The sequence below is a fragment of the Seriola lalandi genome, unplaced genomic scaffold (genome assembly GCF_002814215.2).
Source record: "Seriola lalandi dorsalis isolate HSWRI2012SDOR001 ecotype SW California unplaced genomic scaffold, Sedor1 jcf7180002054954, whole genome shotgun sequence".
Taxonomy (NCBI): domain Eukaryota; kingdom Metazoa; phylum Chordata; class Actinopteri; order Carangiformes; family Carangidae; genus Seriola; species Seriola lalandi.
Genome location: NW_019525505.1, coordinates 2,117,503 through 2,137,951, shown reverse-complemented (window position 1 = coordinate 2,137,951; position 20,449 = coordinate 2,117,503). Strand labels below are relative to the sequence as shown.

Sequence of the window (20,449 nt, the reverse complement as noted above, 5' to 3'; positions counted from 1 at the left end):
CCCCCCAAACAAACCCTCCAACCTCCAGCACCGCCTCCCTGAGATCACATCACACCCTCTTCATTCAGTTTCCACCTCCTACCTCCAGCATCCACCTCAATTTCCAAATACAGGCAGCCCTCATCGCCCACCCCTCCAAAAATATCCCAAAAGATGCCAGCTCTCTTCTCCCCCTAACCCCCCTCACACACTCCTTGGGGGCCTTACGTTTTGGGTTTTAGATTTGGTTCCTGTAAATCTGCTATCTTTATTTTACTGTTAATTTTTTCTCACCAACAAACTGGAGAAACTTTCACTAAGAGTCAGTATATATGGCTTTAAAACATGTTATCTAATGTATCCCTGGTCACTAAAGTTACTGTAGGACTACTATACAGTTACTAAAGCTACTAATTTACACATATAGACAGATACACAGATACTGGTGGTTACTTTTCAGCTTCAGAGCCATGAATCTGGGAAACTATTGGTTGATTAACAGATTAGGTAAATTAAATAAAACTACTGACCAACAGCAAGCAAAATAGTTTGACAAAAATATATAAATAATCAATATTTTTGACTTTTTACAGACTTAACTACTGAACAATTAATCCTGAAATTTGTAAAATGCATAATCCAACAAATGTTTTGTATTTTAGCCTGATGCTGACCATTAGTTTTCTTTCAGCTGACTAATAAATAAATAAAGTTTTCGAATTTATGGTTCTGCTATCTGGTATATGCTTATTATATATTTAAAGAAGAAAGGGAAATACTGTGTTTTTATTTAAATAATCCAAGACAACCAAGTGAAACAGTAAACAGGCTGTTTAAAAAACATTAAACTCTCATCTTACTTTTAAGACCACGGAATACTGTATTTTTCTTGAAAGCAGGCATTCTGTTTTAAGTTAAGTTGTAGGCCCACTACAGCTAATTCAGCGTTTTCACTGACGTCAGACGAACAGGTCTTCCTGCGTGCAACGTCAGCTGCGTGGTGACGTAGGTCCGTCTTTCACAATTATTTCTTTTAATGAATTTTTCAGGTTTGTTCCTGTTTAAAAGGGAATAAATTAATCTCAGATGTACGTATTGAAGCTGAGTTATTTGACATTATTTTTAAACGTCTGTAAAACGCCTGTGTCCCGCCGTAGCGGACACAAAAAACTAACGGAACCTCTTCTTTTTTTCCTGTGTTCAGTCAGGATGAAGTAGTTTCCGGGCGACAGGGTACCAGCAGTAAACATGGCGGAGGAACTGCTGGAAACAGTGGACAGACTTCAGTCCCGGCTACTGGAGAACCCGGAGCCCCGAAAGGTAACGGCTGAAAAGGGGGACACGGACAGGTTTGGTCTTTGGCACCGTCCATGTGCCGAAAGGCGGCGGTTCGTCTCTGGAGGCCGAAAAGACACTGCGGCCGCGACAGTTCCCCGAGAGTCGAAACGGTTTTTTAAATGTTGCGTTTACGGGCCAATGTCGGGCTCCGACTTTTGAAAATCTTTGACGTAAAGCTGTTTTTTGGGTCGGATATACTACTCGGAGTAATCTTGAAACAACAGTAAATTTTTATAGTTAATCTGCACATTATTTCCTGAATTACGAAAAGTTAGAAAATAGCGCAAATAAATTCCCGGTATAATGACCCCCAGATCAAGTTAATGTATTCAAATTGCTTATTTTATTCCACAATCAGTCCAAAACCCCAATATATTCAGTCTAGTGTCATATATAACAAACAAAGCAGCTAATCTTAACATTTGAAAAGATTAAACTGGTGTATGTTTGGCAATTTTGATCAAATATAACAACATTGTTGATTAATTTTCTGATAATTAACAATTTTTCTTTTTTTTTTTTTTAAATATACCTCACTGACCAATACATTTACAAATAACAAGGCAATACAACCATGGTATTACAGACTGGTATATGTCTGAGTAGAATCAATACAGTTAAGAATAGAATACAGAACTTTCACTAAATAAATGATTGAAACAAAAAACAAAATAAAACAAAAAAACTTGAAATAGGGAGAAGAATAGAGCTCATAATTATTATAGTAAAATAAATAAATCACAGTTCTTTCTCATTTTTAGGGACTCTAACTTTTAGGGGCATATAGGAACTTGCGTCACTATAAAAAGCATTAATAGTCGGTGGAGTTTTTATGAATTCTTTTTATGATATTTTGCAGTTATGAGAATTTATGTATATCAGTTTCTCCTCCATTACCAATCCATACATGTGATTGGTGTTCACTGTATATTTTAGTTTAATTAAAACATTCATCCATTTGCTTCTAATATAGTTAGGAGTGACAAACTGTAATTTAATTTATTAACATTTATAGGTGACTGACTAACTTGAACTGATGGCTTATTACAAATCGAGAAACCTACTATCCTTTATTCATAACTTACTAACATTCATAACTGCCGACTTGAAGGCTTGGAAGGGTTTACCTTGTTATTGCTAGCAATTAGGGCTGCAACTAATGATTAGTTTCATTATCAATAAATCTGTAAAATATTTTAATATATGATGGTCAGAAAATAGAGAAAGGTGTCCACTATAATTTCCCAAAGCCAAAGATGATGTATTCAGAATTTTTATTTTATTCACCAAAAGTCCAAAACCTAAAAATATTCAGTTTACAAAAGAAAAGCACCAAATTATCACTTTTGATAAGCTTTAATCAGCAGGTGCCTGAGCTTGGAATTTTTGACTGAAAAATTGTTGACTGTCCAATTAATTGACTAATGGCTGCAGCTCTAATACAAATTGTCATTAGTACGGCTGAATCAAAGAAATTTCATCATGTTTTTATCAGTTTAATTCAAGCATTAATCATATAGATGTACTCTATTAAATGATAAAATTAATCATAAATCAGAGGTTTCTAGAGATTAAAATTAAAATCATCCACAGTTTACAAATCAAATGATTTATCAATCAATTGAGAAAATGATCCGCTGATTAATAAATAATGGAAATAGTTATAGATAAATATGTATGTCTGGATTTTGGGCTCATATGATGCAGTAAAAATTAACTTCTTAACCTTAATACTTTGGACACTTTGTTGAATAAGTTTGAGTATGAGTGACTAGTGCTCATCTTTGAATCTCAACATTTCTGACAGCCCGTGAAAGCATCATGGGGACGTCACGATAATCAAGGGGTTTTAACTTGTTATAACGTAGTTGTTTAACCCTGCCTTTTAGCTAACACTTACACCTGTCAGGTACAACACCTGTCAACAGATCTTCTGTCACATAGTCAAATAACAACATTAACCGCAACGTCATTTATCTTGTAACGAAACTCGAGGCCAGAGTAGCCGTTAGCCTTTGAGCTAACCAGCGTTAGTGCGGAAAGTAATGACAGTTACAGCGACTCCAGGCCTCTAACGTTAAACTGACTCAGGTTTAACTGAAGCCAGACCACAGCTGTTCATCCCTGCTCTGAAGGTTGATGTTAAAATATTGGAAATTAAAAGCGAATAATAATGAAAATTCACGATGCCCGACATTCCCTTTGTTTACTTTCCCTGCTGACATGTAGCAGTGCTTCCCAAAACAAACCACTCATGACCTGTGTGATAGGTTTGATCAACATGAGACATGATCTGGTTTCCACAACTAATGATTTTATTAAAAGAAAAAAAAAGAGTGAAATCACAGCTCAGTGATTTTACTAAAGCCCTGCCCCGTTAGGCCTCGACACCATTCAGTCTCCATGAGGCAGGACTTAGTGTTGGATGTACAGTAACACTGCATGGTTAATGTAACAGAGGGAATAATATCAAATATAAAATTAAGAAAAGGCTTATCCACTTCTTCAGTGACATAAATCCATCAGGTTTGATTTTCATCAAAGTGTTTCACAAGAAAACAAAATGTGAACTTCTTAGATTTTCATGTAAATCATCTTGAAAGGAGAATTGTGGTTGAAATTGAAACCATTATGCATGCAAACAGATATGTGAAATTATCATTAGGTTATATTCTGTAATGATATGCAGTGCCTTTTTTTTCTTTTTTCGTTTTTTCATATTTGAAAGTCTTTAACCGTCATTAGTATGTCACTTCTGTGACACACTGTGTTTTTAATTTTATATCACAATATTCATATAAATATTGTAATGTAGTAGTTGGTTATTATATAAACTTAAATATCACAATACAAATATATAAAGTAACTTTGAATAATTAGGTTCAAACTATATTCTATATACAATACTGTTCTGCTAACACAAATAAAATTACATTTAAAGACCATTTTCTGGAAAATCTGTTGAAACATTTTGCCATAAAATGAATGTAATAAATATTTTTTGGTTTGTTTCTCAAACAGGAGCTCAAATGAACCTATATATATATATATATATATATATATATATATATATATAATTATATATAATGATTTACAACATTGATATATTAAAGGGACAGTTATGTTGGTGTTAACGTCGTGGGAAAGTCTCTTACGGTTGACAACTTTATACGTCTCACTGTAAATATCGTCATGTCTCCCCATCCATAATAATCATTAAAATGATAATTATTACTTTTCTTAAAGATTCTATCAGAAATAGCTGCTGTAGCGTAACCACTGTGTTGCATTTAGAAGACTCATGCTTCTGCACTAGAATTAACACTGAACATCAGATTGTGCATCAACTTTAATTTCAGAGCCTCATCTTTGAATGATAAGTTTTGTTTTTCTCTTGTTTTGCAGCTATTAAAGACCCTCAAACGACTGGGGGAACTTCCCATGACTGTGGATATACTGGTGGTAAGTATTTGTTGATTCACAGATCACATCCTCTTCATTTCCAAACTATCAGACATGAGCTCCCGGGACTGAACACAAGAACACAAACGCCTCGCTCATTCAGCTTTTTTGCTCTCGCAAGGTGATAACTGCTATAAAAGTAAAATTAATAGAATTAAACCAGTAAATTCAGGCTTGTGTGTTATATATGAGAGCGATCTGTGTCTGTGCAGTCACTGTCTTCTGTTCTCTCATAGGAAACTGGCGTGGGGAAAACTGTGAACTCTTTCAGGAAACATGAAGTAGCTGGAGAGGTAGTGAAAAGCCTCGTAGCCAAATGGAAGAAACTGGTTCCTCAGTCTGCAGACAGGTACTGTTGTGCATTCCTGTATGTCAACATGCAAATAGCAGTAAGGTGTGGAGCGGTCCACGTTTTAGCTCTCATGTGTCTGTTCCCTGTCTCTCTCTGTACACTGGAGATTGATTGGCCTTTTTGCTTTTGCGCTATTCACTTGAGACTCATTATCACTGATTGCACATCACTTGGTTTGTTCTCTCCTCAGAGGAGGAAAAAAATCTCCAGTGTTTTAATTCGGGCTGAACTATATGCAGAAAAAAAAAAAAAAAATTGTGATTATTTTGGCAGATATTGTGATTACAATATGATTCACAATTTCTTTGTGTTTAAATGGTTGTTTTTTCATTTTTGATTGCAATTTTCAATCAAAAAAATTAAAAATGATGATGTTGGGTGGTTAATTAAGCACCAACAATTCTTCTACTGCAAAATCATTTGAATCATTTTTTGAATCATTTTTAAAGCTGGTTCCAGCTTCTAAATTTTTCTTTGTCACATGCAGTATTTTGCTAAATTAATTCTTGAATGAAAATCTTTATGTTCTTTATGTTTAAAGAACTCTATGTTTATTTGAAAGCGTCACTTACGCTCTGAGAGTTTATGATGTTATCATATCATCATGTTAGTCATTCTCAAGTAAAAATATCAAACATTTTGTGGTTGCAGTTTTTTTTTAAATGTGAGATCTTGATGATTTTTGTTGGTCTGGTCAAAAAATCATTCATCACCATCATCATCACCACAACGCTGATGGTGCTAATAATGCACAACACTGTAGAGACACATTTTACCTTTTATCAAAAAAATTGCAGCTCCCGCGATTTGGATATTGCATTTGGCCATATTGTGATTTTGATTTAATTTTGCAGCGCTAGTTTTAATAAACACTCTGAACTCACACCGCTCCACCAGTTTAGTAGAGAGATGAACATCCTGGAGAACAGCAGCTTTCTCTCTGTAGACGAGACAAAAAAGTCATATATAAAAATAATAATCTGTCCATTTCTTTTTGAAGTGTCTGTTTCAGACAGTGATATGTTGTCAGCTGTCAGTAAACTGTAGTGCTGACATTTTGTCTCTGATTTATCTAGAATGTCAAACAAAAAGCCTTTTTCATGCTCCTGACTTTGCAACTTTTCAGGGAAATTTGTCTTCAATAAAAGTCTGCTGTCCCCAGATTGAAATTGTCACCATGATGTCACCAGCATCTAAAACTGATTAAAAAGTTGCCTCAATAAGAGTTTTTCTACAGTGAAGCAGGATTTATTCCTTAAGAACAAAGCCAATCTTTTGCCTTAATTTTCTCACCAGATTTGAAGCATGATTTTTGAAGGATAACTTCTCATCAATCCAGATGCCAAGATATTTGTATATATGTACTTTGAGTAAAATGTTTTATATCTATGATTTTATTGAGAGGGAAAATCCTGATAATGTGTCCTGACTGCTAACAAATTATTGATGTGAGTAACTAACCCTCTGAAAATCCTCTTTTACTGGTGTTGCTGTGACCGCTGTTTTCTCACCACTGTCCCTCTCTCGTCAGACCCAACAGCCACGCCAAAGAGGCCTCCCGGTCACACACACACTCTCGAGGTCCAGAGGCTGGTGTTGGAGGAGGCGACAGACACACCCGGGAGCCCTCCCCCGAGGAGGAGCCCTCCTACATGGAAGAGGAGGAGGAAGAGGAGATGGAGGAGAGAGGCTACCACACCAACTACTCGCCCTCGCCTCCTCAACACGAGCATTACAGCCCCCCACAGCGAGGAGGATACCAGTCAGACGAGTACGAGAGCCCTGAGCCTGAGCCCGAACCCGAGCCCGAACCCGAGCCCGAGCCCGAGCCCGAGCCCAGTCCTCCTCCTCCTCCTCCTCGCAAAGAAGTCCGCCACACCAAACCAAACAGAGAGCCCAGCAAGAACCATCACCACAGTGAGCGGAACAGGGACCGGGACGAGGAACGACGGCAACGCCACGCACAGACGAGCAGCGATCGAGGAGGAGGAGGAGGAAGAGAGGGCAGTGAAGGAAAGAGACGTGCTGCAGACAGAGAAAGACAACAGAGCCCGGTACAGAAACCTGCCAAACACAGCAGGAAGTCCAACATACAAGAGAGCAAGAGGGAAGAGAAGAAGAGAGGAGGAGATGATGGTGAGTGTTAATACAAAATTATATTTTAGAGTATTCCCTTTTGATGGGATGGTGCAGCCATAAAAACACAGATTTTTGCATTTGAATATTTCACTCAGAATAAACATTATATATCTAAAATAAGATTTTAACTTAAGGGAAATACCACTGATTTTACACAACAAATGATTCTTTTGCTCAACAGCAACCTATAAATAAATGGTGCCTCACATGTACAAAATCTTCCTGTTCTACGGTAAATGTTTATGCTTTGTACAAGTGTTTCTTATAGCACCATCAGGAAATAGGCCTCAAACAAAATTTGACCCATTCATTAACTCTTCTAAACTAAGTATGATGTCATTGTGTCTTCTTAAAGCTAATTTGTGATAATTATACCAGAGACTACAACAAAATATATAGGATTTATTACTGTGGATAATTCAGTTACTTTGTGTTTAGAAAGCAGTTCTGTTAATTACAGATGACTTGAAATTGAAGCCTGTGATTGGTTAAACACTTTGCAGTTGTTTTGATGCTTCACAGCAGCAATTTTAACTTCAGAGCTTCACTGTTGCATTTGATCAAGTTGAATTCATTCTAGAAGCCAAAATATTGATTATGTGGTTATGAGATAGTTGGCTGTGCAGCAGAAGCTTTTTATCAGCCCAGATCACAGAATGTGGCAACAGCAGAGAAACATCCTGTAGCAGTGACAGAGACACTGCAGGTTCAGTGTGTGGGAACTGTGCCAACAGGAAATGACACATTTAAAGAGAAAAAACTGTTTCCATAACAACACTGTTAAAGAGTGACATTAACATTAAATTGTCTATTTGCTCTTGTGTATCAGGATTAAGCATCATAAACTGTGTGTGTGGGTTGTTTGACATAAAGCACCAAAAATTCTGACACAATCGTTTGAATTCTTATATTTTTATTTATCACATACTTAGCTAAATATATCTTGAAGTAAAATCTTTATGTTCTTTATGTTTATTTGAATATGTCACTTTAGCCTCTGAGGGTTTATCACAAGCTTTTTTCACTGCAACAAAGAGTCAGTTAGTTTATTAGTTGATCATCAAAATGAATCAAAACTATTTTGGTAATCGATTTATCATTTTAGTCATGTCCAAACAAAAATACCAAACATTCTGTGGGTGCAGAATGTGAGAATTTGATGTTTCTCGTTGTCATTTGAAACAGTTAACTGAATGTGTTTGAGTTTTGGCCTGCTGGTTGAATAAAACAAGCTTTTTTAATACTTTATCTTGGGCTGTTGATAGACAAAAAAATCAGTGTAAAATTCCAGTGTCACCCATCAAACGTTTAACACGGACGAGGGGCCTGACCTCTTTTCTGCTTACCTCCTTATTTCCAGGGCGACCACGAGCGCTGAAGGACTCTCCATCCAAGGAGGAGGAAGAGGACTTTGAGACCCCCACCATGTCCTTTGAGTCCTTCCTCACGTATGACGCCCCAACATCTGTAAAGAAGAAGAAGAAGCCATCGTCGTCGTCCTCGTCATCACACAGTCGGCCGTCTCACTCATCATCCTCCATGTCGTCTTCCCATCATACACGCACCCCTCCGCCGCCTGTGACCTCCTCCTCCTCCTCCTCATCTTCCTCCAAAGTGAGCAAGGCGAACGGCACTCAGAGCACCAAGAGGCCACATTCAAGCTCCAGTTCATCGGCTGCTGCACCAACACCGGAAAAACGCAAGAGGGTAAGAACAGAGTTTGGATCGTAAAAACATATTATTCTTTATGATTTTTCTACAGTGAACATGAATCCATGTTTTACAGAGTCTAAGCGGTTTAATCAGTAATTAGGGTGAGTAGTGTGACAAAATTATAGTCACTCAACTCTCAACTCACTCACTTCAACCACACTTCACAGTCTTCATCAGGAGATTGAGTTTACTCAGGTTTTGCTTTAGAGTTTTTCTCTTTAATTTAAGTAGGGTTGCAAATAACTATATTTTCATTATCGATTAATCTGCTTATTTTCTTGATCAGTCGATTTATAGTTTTGTTACATAAAAAAAACAGCCCATGATCATATACTTTATTCAACCACCTGTCCAAACTGTAAATATAATCAGGTGACTGTCATGCGACAAAGAAAAGTGTCAGGCTGTTAAAGGACTGTGCAGCCCAGCTGGCTGAGCCTCTCCAGAGGATCTTTGACTTGAGCCTTCGTCCTGTGGAAAACATCATGTCTTGTTCTGGTCCCTAAAGTAGGACGACTGAGAGAAATGATTACAGACCGGTTGAACATGCACTAGACCCCCTACAGCTCGTCTACAAGGAACATATTGGAGTGGATGATGCCGTCCTTTACATGCCCACCTGCCCATTCTTACTTGGATGAACCAAGTGGTTACATGAGGATTATGTTCTTTGATTTTTCAAGTGCATTTAACACCATCCAACCCCCCATTCTTAAAGAAAAGCTGGAAGAGATGGGGGTGGATCCCTGCTTCACGTCCTGGATTGTGGATTACCTGACAAGACGATCACAGAACATCAGGCTGGGTAACTGTGTCTCAGGGACAGTGATGAACAGCACTGGGGATCCACAGGGGACTGTTCTGGCTCTGTTCCTGTTCACCCTGTATACGGCCGACTTTAAATACAACTCTGAGTCCTGCCACATCCAGAAATGCTCAGATGACACAGCTATTGTGGCGCATATCAGGAACAGGCAGGAAGAGAAGTACAGGGATCTGACAATGGTCTTCAGTGAATGGAGGGACAAGAACTGCCTCCTTTTGAATATCTCCAAGACCAAGGAGATGGTCATGGACTTGCGGAGGTCTAGGCCCACCCTTCAGCCAGTCAACATTTGAGGGAAGGACATTGAGGTGGTGTGCACCTGGACAGTAAACTAGACTGGTCCCTGAACACAGATGCCATCTACCTGAAGGGGCAGAGCCGGCTCTTTTTCCTCAGGAGGCTCAGGTCCTTTGATGTCTGCAGTGAAATGTTGCACATGTTTTATCAGTCAGTGGTGGCCAGTGTATTCTTTAATGCTGCAGTCTGCTGGGGTGGCAGCATGGACAATCTTCCATCTTGGACAATACCAACTATCCTCTCCACAACATTCTGGCAGGAAAGAGAAGCAGCTACAGCTGTAAACATCTCATCTCACTGTGCTGCAGAACAGACAGGTTCAGGAGATCCTTTGTTCCCACTGCCATCAGGCTATACAACATTTAATTATCTATCTATCTATCTATCTATCTATCTATCTATCTATCTATCTATCTATCTAGCTATCAGATCGTCAAACTGAAGAAGAGAATGTTTGACATCAATTAATCTATTATTAAAACTGTTGAGATTCATTTTTTGTTGATCAACTAATTGATTAATGGACTAATTGTTGGAGCTCTTAAGTTGGCAAAGTCCGGTCTGTTTAAAAAGTGAAATGCTTGCTTTTATTTTGTAGAATCATGTTTGTTTCCTAGCAACAGTAGATTACTCCATGGTCAAGGTAACTCAGAGACAAACAGTAACCTTTTTGATTTCAAAGGCCATATAACGTTTAGAGGTTCGAGTATATAAAAAAAACATCTTTTTGAGAACAGAGTTAACAACATTAGTGTTATTACCTTTTAAAGGATAGTTAGCGTAGCTTAGCATAACAGCTGGAAAGAAGAGGAAAAGCCTGGCTCCATCCAACAGTAGAAGAAATCAAACTAACGAGTCAGACTATCTGTTTCCACTTGTTTTGTCTTTTTTTTTGGGGGGGGGGTTTCTGCCTTTATTAGACAGCAGTATAGGTAAGTCCAGTCTGTATGCTAAGCTAATGTATGCTAAGCTAAGCTAACCATATTGAACAGACAGATATGAAAGCACAGTACCTTCATCTAACTCTCTGCAAGAAAGGGATTAAGTGTACCTTTAACTCGCTGTGTAATTTTCTCCACAGAGTTACTTTTAGTTGCATGTGTCTTATTTTTATCAAACCTTGATTTTGAATAGTTGTTTGCAGATCCTGCATGTTGATGTAGGTCTGTTGTTGCGTGCAGGTGGTTGAGGCCGTTCCAACTCTGCCTGAAATCCCTCTGCCAGCCATTCAACCCAATTACAGACCTCTGCCCTCCATCGATGTCACACCGCTGTCCCCACAGAGACGTAAAGGTAACGCCCTCACCTTAAAATGAAAATGAATGTGGTGTTTACTCACCTGTGGCATGTTGAATCTCCTTTAAAGGACACAAGACTAACCAACACACAAATGTAAACTCTGCAGTTCATCCCTTAGAGAAGCAATGTCAGGGATCTCCTCCTTTCTTCTTTGAGTGAGGGCATCTATTGTTTTATCATTTTATTGCTCTAAGAATAAGGTTACAATAAAAAAAAAAAAGTGTTTCACAGCTGAAGAGCTGCACTCCACTGGCCAGTTTCACAAAGGCATTTCAGACTGGTCCATAGTGTTAGGCCAGTCTTAATTTTGCTCATAGATCAGTCTGATGTTAGTCAGACCATTTCATAAAAATAAAGATGGACCCATTTTGAGCCGAAAAGATTGGACACCTTACTCACAGGCTAACTCAGGCCTAAGACCAATGGGCCTCATTCACCAACCATTCTTAAGAAGAAATTCCTTCTCAAAAAGATTCTGACATTCACCAATGTTTTCTTATTTGAGATTTGTTCTTAGCTAAGAACAGAATCTACGCACACTCAGGAGTACTCTTACGCACATTTGAGTGCTGACATGTGTTATTGTGTTTTCATTTTGGAATTTTCTCAACCTTCCCTTACAGTATCTCTTTGTGACTTCTGTGTGTGTCTGCACACGACCCTTCAGTCTCATGCCCTTTAAGGGTGTTTACCTATGCTAATTGGGGCCAACTGCCACATGCTTTCAATTTACAAGGAGATTGGCATTCGTCAATCTAAGAGCACAGGTGCACACAGTTCTGTGGTTTAAGAACACGTTCATGAATCTGACGAGTTTTCTTAAGAACTTTCTTAAGAACAACTTAAGAAAGAATTTAAGAAAATACTTAAGAAGATATTGGTGAATGAGGCCCAATGTTACCAAGGTAACAACCAGTGACACCTGCACTGAGCAGTAGCACCCAACAACAACAAAAATAGGAAAACGTGGCTCATGTTTGTGGTTTGCTAAAATTGTTATGGACAGAGCAAAGAGTTTTTTATCAGCTTGATTCTGCTGAGATAAACAGAGCTGAGCGGTTGGACGCGATTCCTCGATTTTTTTATTTTATTTTGAAAAAATAAATAATAAAATAATCAACCCAGAATTCATTGTACCACAGTCCAGCTTAAGACAGTCAAGAACTAAACTGCTTCGTGCAACAGATGAGTTTGGACGTCTATCTAATCATCATATCTAAGCCACAGCCAAAGTCTGTCTTTGTGAAGCTGGCCCCAGGTCTGAACGAACTTTTCACTTTTAATAGTGATAATTCTCCAGCCATGTCATCACAAACTTCAGGCTGACATGGAGGTGAAGAGATGAGTCGATACGGCTTCTCTCTCGCTCAGATTATCTGAACATAACTTGTGTGTCGAACACCAAAATTTAGGTTTGACATGTACAAACATGATATATGTGTCAGACTCTCACTCCCTTCCTTCTTCACTTTCAGTTCCTGTCTACAACGACGAGGAGGACGCCGGGTTCACAGGGAAGCGGTTCAACTCCAAGATGGTGGTCTACTCAGGATCCAAGACCGCTTACTTGCCCAAAATGATGACCCTGTACGAGCAGTGCATCCGCGTGCTGCAGAACAACATTGATTGTGAGTGGAGCTGCTGAATTTAGCTGTGATTCAGATTATGAACAGCAAAGACACAAAACGGTCAACAGTCTCCTGAATAGTAATTCAAAGAATAATAATTCACTCACATGGCACAGCAGCTGTAACTTCATTAATTATTTAAATCTCAGATGTGGCATATTATTGTGCACCGTATTAACTTAACAATCAAAAACTCCCACACACTGTTTGACTTGCAACAAACAATTTCAAGCAACTTTTAGATGGACACATGGTTCTCCAACAATAAGGAGCCATCTTTAAGTTGGCAGCCAATTGCCTCATCCCACATGTGAAGTTGAAGATAATGTAACGGTTCGATATGTGGTGGTATGGATCACTTTTGATCAAAGAAACAGCTGGATTAACCTTTCAAGCTGCAGTTTTACTTGACTCCGTACTTCGTCAGCTTCACAACAACACTTCCTGTTCCTGAGTCACATGTCGCTAAACTAACCAATCAGAGATGAGGAGGACTTAGACTAAATTAAATCAGAGGAACTAGAGAGTTGGAGATTGATTCAGGAGGTTATCATAACTGTGTTTAAAGATGCACATGTAGATATTTAAACTATTAAATAAGTAAATATAAACATTAATATGTAAATAGTTAAATATATAAACACTGTAAATATATTTTTAGTAAATTAACTTAAATATACAACATTATTTAAAATCTAAACCTTACAATAACAGTAAACCAATATCAATTCACAATGTGACACTTAACAATTCAATACATAAAAGACAGGAAACTCCACATAGGGACAAATTGAATATGTGAGTTAAAAAAAAAAATACTTCATTGTCAATCATACATGTATTCCAGTCCTCCACAGGATAGATTATATAAATTTAATGTCCAGAGTTTTGTGCATGACAGAAGGAACAAGAAGGTTTATCCTATACATATTCGAATCCTTAGATAGGGACACCCTCAAATAAATCTTAGTATATTTACAGAATATTCAGTGTAAGGAATCATAGAAACATCAACATGCTTAAGAGCCTAATTAATAATTAAATAATTAACTTTTTCGGCACAGCAAACATTAACTGTTGTACATAGATTCACAATGACCATCAAAGCTGTTTCTACATTTTTATTTTCAACAAATATTGTTTCCTCTTGAGCAATTGTTCCCAGCCTTTTCCAACTCAGGGCCCACTTGAAAATCTCAAAAATGTTGGCAGCCCACATCTGACCCTGTAACAATGTGGAGACCAAATAATGCCAGGTTGCAAAAATCTTTTAAAGATCACTTTGTTTTAAAACATTTAAAGAAATTAATTATATACATTTCTTTTTATTTACATCTTTTCACCAAAATTGTTCTGTTTTGCAAACGATTTGTCGGCCCACTTGCAATACCTTCGCAATTTTTTTTCTGCCTTGTCAGAAAATTCAACAGCAACAGTGACCCCCTCCCCCCTTTAGCCCCTGTGTCTTTAGGCCTGTAAATTTCAGTGGGTTTCTCTTGACACAGTTTGTGATCGTCTGTATGGGAGGGGTTAGATTAACAGGAAATCTACACAGTCACTACACAAATGTTTGAAAGTCAATATGAACTTCTCTGTGGTCATTTCCCAACCCAACACTCCACCCATCTGGTATCACAAGGTGGTTAAAACAAATGAACGCTGCTGCACAGTTGTGACCTCAGTTGTCTGATGTCTCTGTGATCTTTCAGCCATTGCTGAGGTGGGGGGCGTTCCGTTTGACATCCTGGAACCGGTTCTGGAGCGATGCACGCCAGAGCAGCTGTACCGCATTGAGCAGAGCAACCAGGTAACACACACACACACACACACACACACACACACACACACACACACACACACACACACACACATACACTGATGAAATCCAGCCCTAAACCCTGACCATAACCATCACAATTAAATGCCAAACCCCAACCCTGTACCTAAACTGAACCTAAACCTGATTCTAACCCTAAAACCAAATCTTAACCACGTCACAGTCCTTTGAAGACCATGAAGACCTGGACAGACGACACACTACAAAAACATACAAGAGGCAAAACTAAAACCCACTGTTCACACTTAAGAGAACAGAACAAACACACACAGGGAAAGATTTCCAAGGAAACAGGATTATTTCTTCTTCCAGCTGAACATGTCGCAGCTTGTCGCAGTGTGAAAGTTTTCTGCAGAGGAACACACATAAAACATCTCCAAAAACTTGGTTCTGTCATTTTAAAATGAAACCACCGGCCTTCTTTGTTGGGTTTTACTATTTTTATTGACAAATAAAAGAACAATGATTATTTTAAATGCTGCCCTCATCCCCTCTTTTCTGTCAGTACATATTTTATAGATTACGCAGATATTCCTTAAAAATAATTTGCTAAATAATGCCAGTTTGTACATTATGATGATGATTGTGATGGTGATGATGTCCTTGTTCAGGTCTGTAAAGTCTTTGTGTTCTAAAGAATCAATAGATGTGTGCATCATACTGAACACCCACAAAAATCTATCTGAAAAATCTAAAATTTAAGGCAAAGGAAGGTGGAAAAAACAAACAAAAAATACATTTCTCCGATTGACGCTGATGTCACATTCAGATATGACAGCGTCATCGTCTTTTGTATTACATTTAGTTCTAATTCCCTTTTACTTTGAAATAAAAAAAGAGCCGTAGTATTATATTTATGGGCCTGTAAACCCTGATTTTGTCTTCAAGTTTCCGCTCTCCTCTTCTTTCAGTGTTTTACGGAGGACTCTGATGAGCTGTGGATGCGTCACTGTCACCGGGACTTCAAGCGTGAGTCTCCGCAGGAGTACGAGTCGTGGAGGGAAATGTACCTGAGGCTGCACGACGAGCGTGAGGAGCGACTGAGGTTGCTCACGCAGAACATCACCTCGGCCCACGCCAACAAACCCAAAGGTAGGAGAAGTTGCGTCTGACGTTTAGGTTGATAATTCTCCTTCGGCGTTGACTCACTGAGGCTGTGAAATGGAAAAGTCAAAACATTATCAGTCAGTAAAAAGTGGAAAAATGGACGTCAAGCATAAGAATATATTGAATTTCTCGTTGTTAACCTTTTCCCAGAGATCCCCACTTCTGTCTACAAGCCTGAAAATAATTTTCCCAAAATAAAAAGTTTACTGTTCTTCAACCCTTTTGATTACAGTCATAATGCTGGTATCTTTTCGAAGCCACTGCTTTAAATTTTGCAACAAAACAGTCAGAATGAATAGAAGAGATCCTGAACCAAAGTTACAGAGGGACAAACATGGTAGAAAAGTTCATTATTTCGGCATAAAAAAGAGAATGTAAGGCCTGTAGTGTACGGACAGGAAAAGTAATAAAGCATTTGCTTCATTTCATATTTTAATAGCCATTAAAAGTAGGAATTGTAAAAAGAATTCATAAATAAACTATTAATAATCAATAAAAAAAACAGCATAAAACTTTCATTATGTATGCCATTTATGAATACATTTATTAATTCATGAATAAATAATATAATTTAATGAGTTTTATGCTGTTTTTGTAAATCTGAAGTATTTATTGGTGGATAAATCATTCATTTATAAATTCTTTTTACAATTCCTATTTTTAATGCCCGTTGAAATATGAAATTAAGGAATTGCTTGCACAGATAGAGTCAGGAGGATTAGAGCTTTCAAACGGTGTATGATTTATTAAGGTTGTGTGAAGCACAGACCAAAACACACCTAAAATAACGTCCCATGGATGAGACGGTGTATTTTAAAATTATTAAATGTTTATTTCTGAAGGTGTTTGAATGGTCGTGTTGTGTTTCTCTTGGCAGGACGGCAGGTGAAGATGGCGTATGTAAATTCTGCCGCCAAGCCGCCGCGTGACGTCCGCCGCCGTCAGGAGAGGTTCGGCACCACCAGTGGTCTGTCCACAGCCGCCTCCAACGCAGCCGCAGCTCCCATTAAGTCAGTATAACATACAGGATGTCGACATGTTGGCTTACATGTAGATTTAAAGCAGAACTTGGTGTCAAACTTAAGATACAGAATTTTACACACAGTAAATATGGGTTTTTATGCATGTGTTAATGAAAAAGTAAAATCTGCAGACTGACTCAAAACCACAAAATTTATATAATTATTTACGTCAATCTTTGTATCCATTTTAAAGCATTTTGACCTGATGAGTTAGTGTGCAGGTGTTAACTTCAGTCACTGATGCTGCTTCTCAGTAGCCTCACACACATGTATGTGATGTGAATCCCCCCCCCCCCCCCCCCCCGCATCTGTGGAGCTCAGTTGTCTCTAAAATCCTCATTGTTATCCTTTTTCTCACAGCCCTTCATGAAACATTTTACAGCAAGTTTCCAACACCTACTTAACAGTTTTAGTGTTTACATCTACATTAATATGTATTTACAGAATAAATATATACGCTTCCCTAATAGAATAATGCTTAGAATTTAGAGTATACTTGCACCAGTGACAAACATAATTTGAAAGAAAACTATGTCCAGAAGTTAGTTACAGTCAATATCCACCTACTGTTGATTAATTAATATTAAATATATAACTAATCGTTGGATCAATTAATTGAAAAAAAAAATTGTCAAGAGGATAGTTGATGGTTTGAGCCGACTCGCGGCTGGCCGGACTATTTGCTGCACGTCATTCTCCTGCTCTGTCCCTGCATTTCCTGTCAATCTTCTCTATCCTATTAAATAAAAGAGAAAAAAAATACCCCCAAAAAGAAATTAAGGAAAATAGTTGCAGCTCCAAAAGCATTTTTGGAAAGCAAGTCCATTGCTCATTTTCTGCAGTTTTTGGTTTAGTTCAGGACTTTGTGGCACTTGATTGTCATTTATTTCAGATTCATCAGACTCATAGATCATCTCCCTCCTCCTCTGTCTTTCAGAATAAGACCAGCTAACACAGAGTATTCTGGGGAATCCAGTCGCTCCTCTTCCTCTCAACACAACACTCCTCCCAGCTCGTCCCGCTCTTCAGCACCGAGTGGAGGAGGAGGAGGAGCAGCAGCAGCAGGAGGAGGAGGAGGAGGAGGAGGAGGAGGACACGTCGCCCGGGACAAGCCACAGGTCAAAAGTAAGTGTGTGTTAACAGTCCTGATGTGTTTTTGTAATATCAGTGTTTTCAAATCTAATTAATCATCTACTCTTGTCTCCTCCCTCTGAAGAAATCGCCCCCATGATGGCCAAAACTATCAAAGCGTTCAAGAACAGATTCTCCCGCCGATAGTGTGAAAGAGATTGAATGTATTTTATGAATTCCAACTGTGTTTTTAATTTAAGTTTGGTAAAATTTTACTGCACACACACACACAAACATACACACACACACACACATACAGACCATGATCTTTACCCACCAAACATATCATATGAACTTAACAGTATTGGTGGAAAAATGGTTGTTTTATTTTTTTTTTTGTTTTTTTTTTATTTAAGTGGTGGCATCTGTTTTTGGGGATCTTCAAATAAGTATTTAAATCATGAATGACAGTCAAAGGGTCTGACGTCTGTTTTAAGATAATTGAGTCGCCAACTTTTTATAGGATGCAAAAGGACACAAACACAAAGTCTGTTACTTTTTCTTGTTTTTTTTGTTTTTTTTTTAAAGATTAGCCAGTTAGCTTAGCATGAAGAGTGGAAATGGGGACAACAGCTCGCCTGGCTCTGTCCAAAGTAGAAAAAGATCTGGCTACCAGCAGATAAAGCTCAGCTATTTACACGTCATGTCATCTCATATATTAAGTGGTTGTTGATATTAACGTAATTCAGTCTTGTCAATATTGAGATGCTGCATATTTTTGTTCAATTTAACAAGCACAGCAGGGTCACAGTTTCTCATCATGTCAGGAGTCCGCATCTTCATTCTGCTGCGCTCCTGTTCACCTGATGGATTTTTTTGGTATTATTCAATCTTTAAGGATTATTTAAGAAATTTTAACTCCCTGGTACAGCTCATCAGAAATTGTTTGACCCTTCTGTGCCTGGAAATTTAACTAAATTAATCTAAATAATGTCAGGTACTTTCTCTTTCTTTCGCCTTTTTTAAAGAATTAATAACGTGAATAGAAACAACCACTTATATGAAGTAGCATCCGTTGAGCAGCGCCACCTACAATCACATTTTGTAGGATGTGGTGTAGCTAGCTGTTTTCCAGTCTTTATGCTAAGCTAAGCTAACCAGCTGCTGGTTGTAGCTTCATATTCATGGTGCAGACATGAGAGCAGTCTCTATCCTCTCATCTAACTCTCGACAAGAAAGGAATAAGCGTTCGTCAAACTTTTACTTTCATGGGAGGAAAGCAAATACTCAATCTTTGAATTTAAAGATTAGTCCTTTGTTACTTTTCTTTATGGCCAAATGAAACACTACACTAGAAAAAACCTTTACACACTCTTGTTTTGTCTTTTAATTGCATGCATGGTGCACGTCAGCTGCAACATTAAGACTCCACCTGAGACATCGACGGGCTGGTGAAAGACTCTGCTTTTTAAAAACAAACACGTGCATATTTAAACATGTTTTGGTGCATTTCTCAATGTGTAGGTCTAAAGTTATATCTATGAACTACACACACACACACACACACACACACACACACACACGCACAAACACGCACACACATGCACACACAGAAAAACACATTCTAGACTTATTTTAAACCTCCTGTGGCTTCAGACCATGTTTTCCTGCTGTCGAATGTGTGCGTCTCTCTTTCTATCTGCTTCACTGTGACAAATGTGCTCGAGTGACGGCTGAAAAGATGAAGAAGAAGAAGAAGAAAAACAACAATAAGGAAATAAATTGGTAGGACGTCTGCAGCTTCAGTCTACAATGATGATGATGAGATGTATTTATTTTCAACACTGGGACCTGGCACCCCACAACATGGGCCCGAAAGGAAGTAGATTAAAAATTGTAATTTTATTAGATTTTAATAAATGTTATATGGTCATTTTTATTAAAATTGACTTTTTGCCCTTGAACTGTCCCCATATCTTCTTTTAAATGCAAATACCAATGAGTGTCACCTTGTATATGTGAATTTTCTTCATAAATGACTTGACAAATTAAAAAAACCTGCAGAGGAGGTGCATTCACATGGACAAATATTCACAATAGATCTGTCCTTTGGGTCACAATAAAGAGGTGTAATAATGATTTACAGAAAAATTACTCCAATGTGCCTGAATATTGGGTTTTCCCTTGACTCTGAGTTTTTTTTTTTTTTAATTTCATTTTATTCATGTATAAAATAATATAAAATCCTGAATACTGAGACTGAAACAAAGCAAAAATCATAATCTCATCAACATTAAAATCCAAGTTACACATTACTGAATCAATAATTTAACACTCTGACAGGAGTCATAATAATAAAGCTACTTTTATTTTTGAACA

General features: G+C 38.0%; 1 protein-coding gene across 1 annotated transcript; it reads left to right on the top strand.

Moving 5' to 3' along the window:
• The first annotated feature begins 1,052 nt into the window (after window positions 1–1,052).
• Window positions 1,053–20,034, top strand: eloa (elongin A). Its single transcript, XM_023394935.2, has 13 exons — window positions 1,053–1,067; window positions 1,184–1,299; window positions 4,723–4,779; window positions 5,016–5,128; window positions 6,663–7,267; window positions 8,631–8,977; window positions 11,288–11,399; window positions 12,881–13,033; window positions 14,743–14,840; window positions 15,782–15,962; window positions 16,855–16,987; window positions 17,937–18,124; window positions 18,216–20,034. Exons 2-13 carry the CDS (start codon window positions 1,228–1,230, stop codon window positions 18,275–18,277), a joined length of 2,121 nt encoding a protein of 706 aa, XP_023250703.1. The 5' UTR covers window positions 1,053–1,067; window positions 1,184–1,227; the 3' UTR covers window positions 18,278–20,034.
• Window positions 20,035–20,449: the final 415 nt, after the last annotated feature.

What these genes read in the sequence shown, in the direction of transcription:
- eloa (XM_023394935.2), top strand. Translation starts at nt 1,228, where the DNA reads ATGGCGGAGGAACTGCTGGAAACAGTGGACAGACTTCAGTCCCGGCTA. An exon ending in AGAACCCGGAGCCCCGAAAG is followed by an intron (nt 1,300 to 4,722) that starts GTAACGGCTGAA and finishes CTTGTTTTGCAG; the next exon opens with CTATTAAAGACCCTCAAACG. An exon ending in TGACTGTGGATATACTGGTG is followed by an intron (nt 4,780 to 5,015) that starts GTAAGTATTTGT and finishes GTTCTCTCATAG; the next exon opens with GAAACTGGCGTGGGGAAAAC.